This window comes from Morus notabilis, unplaced genomic scaffold (assembly GCF_000414095.1).
Source record: "Morus notabilis unplaced genomic scaffold, ASM41409v2 Scaffold81, whole genome shotgun sequence".
NCBI classification, from domain to species: Eukaryota; Viridiplantae; Streptophyta; class Magnoliopsida; order Rosales; family Moraceae; genus Morus; species Morus notabilis.
The window spans coordinates 128987-139860 of NW_010357153.1; the positions used below are offsets into that span (position 1 = coordinate 128987).

Sequence of the window (10874 nt, forward strand, 5' to 3'; positions counted from 1 at the left end):
AAGAGTGACAACTGCTGCAAGAAGATGGGTCGGGAAACGAGCACCCGAAATCGCTGCAGGGTTTGATCAAGAGGCAGCGGCTTGTGTGATGGCCAGGCTTGCTATTCATCGAGCAGAGAGTCGTCATGCCCGAGATGTCATCAGATGGCTGGACGACGCATTAATCCATTTTGCTTCCAAGTTTGGAGATTACGTGCTGGAGGATCCATCTACGTTTCGCTTGTCGACCAACTTCTCCCTTTATCCCCAGTTCATGTACTACCTAAGGAGATCTCAATTTATTGATGTCTTTAATAGTACTCCAGATGAGACCTCTTTCTTTCGGCTAATGCTGAGGTTGGATCACTTATCATGATCCAGCCTACGCTTTTCCAATACTCCTTCGACGGCCCACCGGTTCCTGTCCTCCTAGATGTTCGCTCCATCTGTCCGGATGTAATCTTACTATTCGACTCATACTTCTACGTGGTTATTCATTACGGATCCAAGATTGCTCAATGGAGGAAGCTTGGCTATGATAAGGACCCGAACCACGAGAATTTAAGAAAGCTGCTGCAAGCCCCCGAGGTCGATGCAGAGCAGTTGGTTGCCGGACGAGTTCCAGCACCAAGGCTTATAAAGTGTGACCAATATAGTAGTCATGCAAGGTTCCTTTTAGCCAAGTTGAATCCTTCTGTTACCCAGAATTCGACGTACACAGACGGGTCTGATATTGTTTTCACAGATGATTTGAGTTTGCAAGTCTTTTTAGATCACTTGCAGGCCCTGGCGGTGCAGGGCTGATAAGTTGGAGCTCTGTAAATACTTTCATCTGTTTATCTATATTCTATAGTTCATACAGAGAGGAGTTTTGTGTATAGCTTCAAACGGAATAGATTGTCCTTTTGTCTGTAACAACATACGTGTTAAAGTTTGCTTTTGAGCCAGTATTCGTTTTCCTTTTCTCAGTTATCTCATCTATCCGTTTTTTTTTTTTTTTTTTTTTTTTTTTCCGGAATTTCACTACCTCAGTTTTTTCAATTGTTGGGTTCCAGTGATTACTTTTCTGTTTTTTCATACACTTAATATCGGTTCACTTAAAATGTTCTCTTAGACGTTATTTTCTCGTTCGGTTCGCTAATTTAAGTTTTTAATTCAAGTTGAGATGTGATGTTATGTGAGAGTTTTTTACTGTAGCAAAAAAGTTAAATGTGACTATTTCTGAGAGTTTTTTACTGTAGCAAAACTCGAATTCTAAACTCGAATCAGAGAAATGAACGAGACAGTTGTAAAATAACTGTGTCATGCTACTTTAGAGTTAGGATTATCATCACTAGTGGTCCTTAAATTTTAGGGTCATTTTCAATTAGTTTCTTACACTTTAAAAGTTCTCACTTTATTTCTTGAATTTTGAATTGTCTCACTTAATTATGTTGGAATTTCTGTTAAAAATAGCGAATAATACAATCACATGATTTTTCTGTTTGAATATATGTTAAAAGTAAATGGATAAAAATGACATGATAACACTTCATTTTTTTTTTGTCTTATTTTAACAACAATTCTTATAAAAACGCTTAAAAGGGACTAATCTAAAATTTAAAAGGTAAAATAAGAGTTTTTAAAGATTAAAATCAAATTGAAAATGATGTTAAAATTTAAGGACGTAAATGATAATAATTTTTAAATTTAAATAGGAAAAAATAGGGGAAAATAGTGAAAAAAGAAAAAAAAAAAAAGTGGAGGCAATCATGCTAACCAGCTTACAAGTTGTCAACACATTGACAAACCCATAATTTGGTATGTAAATAAAAGGACAAATATGTTCATTTGGGATTTTAATGCCACGGCTTTTTTTTTTTTTTTTTTGATAATTATGCCACGGCCTAACTTTTAGAATTAAGATTTGTTGTTTTATTTTTTTTTTTGTTTTGATGGATGTTCTTCTAATTAAATTTTGACACCTCATAAATTTTTTAAGCATGTTTAGTATTTTGTTTCTATTCATGGTTAGATTACTAAACTTTATGACATGACAAATAAACAATGGATGGATAGCTATTAAAATAGAAAAATGAGGACAATAAATATGGACTCCTAATCTTAAATCTTAAACACTACTAAAAAGTGTAGGTAGGTACTTGGCCGGCTGTTTGTGAGGTAGTCCGTCCATGCTTAGGATAGTAAATGAGATGTTTGGCCGGTTGTTTGTGAGGTAGTCCATGACTAGGGTAGTAAATAAGATATTGGATCTCTTCAAGTCAAAAACACATGATATGAAAGAAAATTGTTGGCAGAACTATATAAATGATAGGGCATTTTTATAGTCCATCCTCGTACTTTAACGTTTCTATTCGTCAGATTCTATCCACCGCCCGATGATTGATTTCAACGGCCTATATTTACAGAGGGGTATTGATGTGATATGAAATTTGTATTAGTAGTAAACCGGTTACCTACTGGCCAGTGACACGTAGTTCAAAGGCAGTTAAAAAACTCAATTTTTAATCTAAGGCCCGTTTATTTCACTGATTTGAGTTTTCAGTTTTAAGTTTCTACAGTAAAATGCTCTTAGAAAATGTCACATCTAACTTTTTTTGTTACAGTAAAAAACTCTAAAAAAATGTCACATCTCAACTTGAATTAAAAACTCAAATTCGTGAAGTGAACGAAACCCTAGTAATTCGTATTAGGTTACACTGCACTACTAATTGGGAATAAGCGGTAAAAAGTGGAAAAGTTTCTTTGACATCCACTATACATGTCAAATGGAACTTCAGATCTAAGGGTATGATTAGTACGAGGGAGGGAGAGATGGAGGGAGGAAGAGAGGTGAAGAGAGAGGGTAAATTCTTTGTTTGATTAGAAGAAGAGAAAAGAGAGGAGATATACGGAGAGAGTTTCCCTCTAAGCCCATTATTTTGAATTATTCATTGATGGAAAGATTTAACCAATCTATTCTAAATTAAAAAAAAAAATGATTTTTTTTTATTTTTTAAAAGAAATTATTAATAAATAGCAAAATAGATAATATAATAATTAAGCAAATAACTATCATCTATCCTCTCAACTCCTCATCCCTCCTACCAAATAACATAAATGACTATTATAATCATCTACACCCTTCACGTTCTCCATTCCTCTAACTCTCTTCATCTCTCTTACCAAACGGATTCTAAATAACAGGATGCACAAGCATCTGACACGCGGGGATAACTTATCGTTTGTTGTTGGATTGTAGAGGAGGCTTATATATAATAATATAACTTATCGTTTGTTGTTGGATTGTAGAGGAGGCTTATATATATATATATAACTTATCGTTTGTTGTTGGATTATAGAGGAGGCTTTTATATATATATATAATAATAGTAATAACGATTTTGGGATGTACATATTAAAAAACTATTTGATCCGTTAAATTTATGCTAGATGTAATTTGATAAAAGCTGAAAAGTTTTAGAAGATAAGCCTTTTTTTTTATAAGCCTCGTTAATGGCTAAGATTTGAACTAGATGTGCATTTTTTTTTTTTTTTTGAGTAACACTAGATATGCATTTTCAAAAAAAGTGAAACGTACTATAGCTTTATTCAAAAATTATTTTTGTGTTTTATGTGCTTGTGGATTCGTTATAGTGACAATGCATAGACAAGGACACCCTGCATGTTTCAGAAAATATGACCCGTCTTTTGTTTTGGTTGGATGCTTATAATTAAAAAAAAAGAAAAAAAAAACTAGTAATTCAAATTGACTGCTGAGGATTCCTCAATTGAATTATGAACACATATGAAATAAAAAGGTTCCCTCTAAGGAACAAATAAAGCCTCGCCATTTCTACCAGATAAAAAAATAATAATAATAATAAAGCCTTACCAAATTCATCGACATTTTCGGTAGTACACTTAACATAGAGACAACGAATTGATCCAATTAAAAAAGTTATATTAGATGCAATGACGACCATCTTAAACCAAACACACATAAAGAACGGTATACGAGCAGAATAATAATAATGAAAAAAAAAAAATTTTTTTTGCTATATATTTCTTCAGGCCTTTCACCACTTATAAAATTAGTGGGGTGATATAATTAAGATAGAAAGTGCAATAATTTACTATCGAAGGATGGAAAAGAAAAGTAGAAGAATTTTTACAATTAATAAGTTGCGGCTACTGGGAGTAAGGAATAAATTCTAAGCTAACATGTTTATTAGACGTTTGGTTCATGGATTAGAATCATTTTTTATTTACGTGTATTTTTTATAAGAAAAAATACTGTAACGAATCATGAACTATGATTTAAATCATGGTTTGAATTCTCAAATTAAACGTTCCCAGAGTAAGTTATTGTTGATTTATCAATGAAAGTATGAAATTACCATTTAAGCAAAAACACCAAGAACCAAGTTTTAGGACACAAATGGCATATTCCCTAACGATTGGTTTGGGTGGCCTTGCCCTTAGTCAGTCCGTTTGGTGGAGGAGGATTGCAAGCTGCCGTTGAATGTTCGGTCTTCTGACATAGATTGTCCTTTTAAAAGAAAAAAAAAGTTATTATTTGTAACACGTATCACTCTATAACTAAAAAAAAAAAAATTATTTGTAGGATAGTAACCATAATCCCACCCCACCCAAAACCTCCTCAACTTTTTTCCTTATGCCATTAGACGACAAATCGTATATGTTTTTGGGGTACATACGAATATACGTATATATGTATACAATTGTAGATGTTGTTGTTTGTTGAAATACGTGTATAGTTAAACACTATTTATGAGGATAGTGCAACGGTTAAGATGCCTTTTTTTTTTTTTTTTTTTTTTGGCTATGATTGATTTAAATTTTAATACTTTAAACAGCTGTGTTATGTCTAAAACCATAAAGGCGAACACTTTCTAGTTTATTAAATTAGTTTGATGACTGTTTCATTCAAACTTTGACACGTTCTTATTTGAACTACCCTTTAAATGGAAGGAAACATTATTAAAAGGAAATTTAACAACAATTTGGTAACATCAAAGTTTGACATTTTATTTGTTAATTTATTTCAACAAAAACTATCGTTAAGGACTCAAAATTCATCTATCAAAACCAATTCTTATTTTAGAACTTGAGTCAAGTGTCAACTTATTGAAACCTGATGAATAAAAATTAAAATAATACAATACATTTGTTTGAAGTCGACAAAAAAAAAAAGAAGAAAAAATTGTGTATTTTGACTCTCTTTATTAGCGAAACTGACTAGTATTAGTATATTGGTAAATAAATATATTGGAAGTTCCCCAGCACGTCAACCTCGATTAAGAAGTGTTTTTTATATTAGTACTTGCCATAACAGAATAGAGCTGACTCATTTGTCAAACTAGGTAGAACTTGAAATTTTCAAATAGAGCCTCACCTTTTCTGTTTCAAATAACATTCAACCAAACAAAGAAAAAGGAAAGGAAAGAATTTAGGTCTCGTTCATTTCACCGATTCGAGTTTTCAGTTTTAGATTTTTACAGTAAAAAATTATCAGAAAATGTCACATCTAATTTTTTTACTACAGTAAAAAATTCTTAAAAAATATCCCATATGTTCATATGTTAGACCAGCAAATCACGTTAGTATGTTCAAACTTTAGTCCATACAACTGTAAAAATTTGGCATTGAGTTGACTTTTTTATTTTTTCTGTGTGCTCTTTATTACTCACTTTTAGATTTTTTTTTTGGACGCTTGCCTCTTTTCTAGTTACTACACGCGTTTTTATTGCGCATTCAACGTGTTACATTTTTTTTTAATATAGAGATTTAAAATTTCTTTAAAAGTTTTATTTTTTAAACTTATTATTTCTTAAGGGTTTAATTTATTAAAAATTTAAAAATAAAAAAAAGAAAAGATGAAACATGAAAATGTTAAAAAGAAAAAAAAAAAAAAAAGAAAGAGTGATGCCATGTGCAAAAAGAATGAGAAATCTTCCTATAATGACACGTGTTAAAAAAGGAAAAGACTTTTGGTTTTTTTTTAATTTTTTATGCATGTAATGTAATGTAAAGATTATTTTGGTTATTGACATGAGGCAAATGTACTGTTCCATTTTCATTTTAAACGCCGTTCTTAATTCGAGCACATTATCACTAAATTAAGTTTGGACGTTTAGTTATCAAAACAAAGAGATGTTCTACAATGGAGTGTTTGCTATAAGGTCTTTAAGAGTGATCACATTACTAAGATTAAAACGAGATGGTGCATATTATATGGAGCAGCTTTTTGTGTTAAATGGCCTCGTTCATTTCACCGATTTGAGTTTTCAGTTTTAGGTTTTTATATTAAAAAGTTATCAGAAAATGTAACATCTAATTTTTTCTGCTACATTGAAAAGCTCTCAGAAAATGTCACATCTCAACTCGAATTGAAAATTCGAATCCATGAAGTGAATGAGGCCGTATCATTATTTCCATTAACAGAGTTATCATCCTGAATTTGTCAGCACGACCTGACCTATGCAGGTCAAAAGAAAAAAAGGATGAATTTGGTCGTGTCGGGTGGTCAGAATTGATAACAATGTGGATAAAAAAGAATAGGGCGGATCGGACCGACTCGTATAAGCCTATAGCCGTGTCGGGTCACGAACTATCCGACTAGAGGCTTGTGCTGGCCGACCCGACTTAGGTCATTATGCGGGCCTTGACTCAGCTTAAATTGACAACTCTATTTGATAAGTGTCAATCCGTTTTAAATCATAAAATCAAAGTTAATAATGTAACTCAAAAGCTTTAGAAATAAGACTGTAAACTTAGACCCCGTTCATTTAACCTATTTTAAAATTTGAGTTTTACTATAATAAAATTTTTTTAAAAATAATCACATTTATTAATATTTTTTATTATAATAAATAACTCTCATATAAAATTACATTTCAATTCAAACTAAAAATTTTAATCAATAAACTAAATAAACTCTTAATTTAATTATAAATTTATTATATTAAAATATAGAGTTCGAATTCCTCACTCAAAGGTCCCATTCATAAAAAGTAGCGAACCTACTCCTCTTTCGTGACAACGTCCCAATCCCCTGCCTTTCTCCTCTGAACTCCACCTCCCTCTCTCTCTCTCTCTCTCTCTCTCTCTCTCTCGTGATCTCTGCTTCTCTTCCCAAAATAAAATAATAATAATAATAAAACAAAGAAACTCCCAATTGGTGGAAGAAAGCCATTGCCAGCCAAAACAGAGCTCCAAACAAAACTATAATATAAAACTCGCGGTATGTAAACAATATACAAATTTTTCACAAATTGGCCCCTCTTAGCAATCCAATAATTGATCGATATTTAATACCAGAGAAAAAAGAAAAAAAAAATCAAATCGGAATTTGGGAATTTGGGAATTTGGGGATTTAGGGATGTGATTCTGCGGGTCGATTAGGGTTTGGCTGTGGTTCTTCTGGTGTGGATGATTATGGTTATAGATGATTCGGGACGGTTACGTGGTGCCTCTGGACTCGCAGCAGGCTCTGACGGTCGCCGTCAAGAAGAAGAACCCTCAGTCGTCCCGGAGCTGGGTCCTCGTCGACTGCTCCGGCGAGTCCACCGTCCTCGACGTCGACAAGTACGCCATTATGCACCGCGTTCAGATTCACGCTCGCGATCTCCGCATTCTCGACCCTTTGCTTTCTTATCCCTCCACGATTCTCGGTAGAGAGAAGGCCATTGTTCTCAATTTGGAGGTTCTTTCGATTTCGCGTGCTTTCTTGATTTTGTGTTTTTTTTTTTTTTGTTTTTGTGTTTTTTTGTTTTTGTTTTTTGTTTTTTGATTCGGAATTGCATTTTGCAAGTTTTGATTGTTGGTCTTTTTGTGTTTCAGCACATCAAGGCAATTATCACTGCTGATGAGGTTAGTGACTTGGTTCTCTCTGTTTTTTTTTTTTTTTTTCTTTTTTTTCCCTGTTTGTATGTTTGCTAAATTGTAGTCTGAGTTTTCCTTGGAATGAGAACCGGGGAATTATGGAATTTTGTAAATTCCCCAATTTTCAAGAAGTTAGCGTGGACAGATACATTTCTTTTTTTTTTGGTGGGTGCAGATGATGATTGTTGTTTTATAATGGGATAGGTACTCCTTCGAGACCCGTCCGACGAGAATGTGGTGCCGGTTATCGAAGAGCTTCAACGGCGATTGCCTCCGGTGAACGCCATCCGCGAAGCTCGAAGGAATGGGAGAGAGTATGCTGGTGGGAATAATGATGTGGATGCTGCTGAAGAAGATGGTATGCCATGTTGATTCAGTTTAATAAACTGAAGTGAAATATTTGTTTGGTCCGTTTGTTTCATATGTTTGAACTACAATTCAAATGGGCCAAATTTGTTTAATCAGTTAAGAGTTGGGGCCACGTTCAGTGTTGTTGATAATGTTTGTGCTTTTCTATTGTTAATATAGATTTCATTGTAAACGCTAGCGCTAGATGTTAGCGACTTCTACATGAATTTGGGTTTTGTGATGTAGAGTCTCCATTTGAATTCCGGGCGTTGGAGGTAGCTTTGGAAGCCATTTGTAGTTTTCTTGCTGCACGTACAATGGAATTGGAGACGGCTGCTTATCCTGCTTTGGACGAGCTTACCTCTAAGGTACATACTTATTCATCTTTTTGCTTGTTCCTTTCAGTTGGGACCATAGTTGTCCACTGTCTTGATCTATGGTTCAGCTTCTTATTTATTAATCTTGTATTAAATAATGTCTGCAGATTAGTAGCCGCAACTTGGATAGAGTTCGTAAATTGAAGAGTGCAATGACTAGGCTAACAGCTCGTGTTCAAAAGGTATGCTTTCTCTTTGAAGCTCTCGATATCCCATTTATTGTGACCAATTATGTTTCTATTCTCTAGTGATGATTGCTGAAAGAGTAGAATGCTTTTAACCGGCGTTCTATCCCTGACCGGAGTTTTCTGAAATATGCTATTGGATAAGTTGTATGAAAGGAACCACCCCTGAAAATTACGTCAGCACTGTAGTTAAAAGCCCAGAAAAAATACATCTTTTTTCCCATATAATGACTTTTGGTTTTATTCTTATCCAATTAGTTTTGTTTTTCAGGTGAGGGATGAGCTTGAACAACTACTGGATGATGATGACGATATGGCTGATCTTTACTTGTCAAGAAAGCTGGCAGGTGCATCTTCACCTGTTAGTGGCTCTGGTCCTGCTAATTGGTATCCCACCTCTCCTACTATAGGCTCAAAGATATCAAGAGCAAGTAGAGCGAGTATAGCAACAGTTCGTGGAGATGAAAACGATGTTGAGGAACTTGAAATGTTACTCGAGGTTGTTAGCTTGTTTTCTTCTTGGGTTTTTCTTGTTTTCTCCAAGACTTATTCTAATAGTTGTAGTAATTTTGCAGGCATACTTTATGCAAATAGATGGTACATTGAACAAATTAACCACGGTATGTGCTTTTATGGATGCACATTTGTCTCTATATGCCAACATGTGGCACGCTCATCACATGTATAAAGGATGTAGTTTTTTACTGTGAGATCGCGGACTTGACAGTCTCTGATCTATAAGATGTTTTACTTTGTCTTATACATAACTGGTTTAGGAAAGGATGGACTGATCAAGAAAAATCAACTTTAGTTGTAGGTCCTCTGACCAACTAAATGTTGAAGCTCAACAAAGTTATATTCCTTTTTTCTTGGATGTATCTGATAACCAGAAATAGCGTCTAAATTCCAATGAATAATGCTCAGAGTTGTCTAATAATCACATTGTGGTCAGTCAAAATTGTTTTTTCTGCACAAAAGATGGAAAGTTTTCACAAACTTTATGTTCTATGTCGTATTTTCTTTAATGACTAATCTGAAATTTTGCAGCTGCGAGAATACATTGATGATACGGAGGACTACATTAACATTCAGGTAAGGAACTTGGCAGACGAACTTTGAGTAACCAGGCTATAAATACATGTTTGCTGATCCAACTTGACTTTGACTTTTGCAGCTTGATAATCACCGTAATCAGCTCATTCAGGTACTCTCTTTTCTTTGCATAACACTCCTTTCTTTTTGTCAATGTGCTGGTTTCTGCCATTCACTTCCTACTTTGAATTGTGTAATATAAAAAATTGGTTCTCATAACCTCTATTTTTGTAAGTGCAGTTAGAGCTCCTCCTCAGTTCTGGAACTGTATGTTTGTCCATATATTCTCTGGTGGCGGGGATATTCGGTATGAATATCCCATATACTTGGAATGAAAACCATGGATACATGTTTAAATGGGTATGCACCATTGCAAGCTGTTTCTGCTCGTGAATTCCTCTATTAGTTTCTTGTTGCAATTGTGTTTACAATAAAAAAATCTTGTGGTATTTGCAGGTTGTCGTTTTGACAGGAGTACTTTGTGCCTTCGCGTTCGTAATAATTATTTCGTATGCTCGCTACAAGGGTTTGGTTGGATCCTGAGTTTATATTTCCGAGCATTTCCGAGCTGAAAACAACACTCAGATTGAACACCATGGACGTTCCTTCTATTTGGAGGGAAGATAATTGGGCTGCCAAACACTCAAAGCTCAACGCTCTTGCTCAATAAGTTGAGCTATTTCCGTATTTGGTGAATTTTTTTTTTCTCCCTTTTTAGCTGCTGGGTTCAAGAGTCTCAAGGCACTCTCATTCTTTTAAGTGGAATTCTATATCGGAGATGGAGTCTGGAAGCTGTTTTCATCTCAAGGAATCTGGTGGGTTTATATAAATTTGTCAAACAAAGAGTACAATGATTACTTTCAACACAGGCTGAAAAAAGTCTACACAATTATATATATTTCTTCTTTTGGTTAACTCTTCTTCTTCCAGTTACACTTTCAGTGTTTGAGTTTATTTGTTTGTTTTTTTTTTTTTTTTTTTTTTTTTTTTTTTTTTTTATTTTTTT

General features: G+C 34.1%; 2 protein-coding genes across 2 annotated transcripts in view; both read left to right on the forward strand.

Moving 5' to 3' along the window:
- The window catches only part of LOC21399384 (protein transport protein sec23-1), a 3357-nt gene extending 2429 nt beyond the window's left edge, over positions 1-928 (forward strand). Inside the window, 2 exon segments of the mRNA XM_024167248.1 lie at positions 1-332; positions 335-928. Of these exon segments, the coding sequence (XP_024023016.1) occupies positions 1-332; positions 335-783 (781 nt within the window). The 3' untranslated portion in view covers positions 784-928.
- A 6062-nt stretch (positions 929-6990) lies between these two features.
- On the forward strand, positions 6991-10783 carry LOC21399385 (magnesium transporter MRS2-2). Its single transcript, XM_010089463.2, has 11 exons — positions 6991-7687; positions 7825-7854; positions 8071-8224; positions 8461-8582; positions 8699-8773; positions 9048-9275; positions 9352-9396; positions 9824-9868; positions 9951-9980; positions 10109-10228; positions 10325-10783. Exons 1-11 carry the CDS (start codon positions 7430-7432, stop codon positions 10409-10411), a joined length of 1194 nt encoding a protein of 397 aa, XP_010087765.1. The 5' UTR covers positions 6991-7429; the 3' UTR covers positions 10412-10783.
- Positions 10784-10874: the final 91 nt, after the last annotated feature.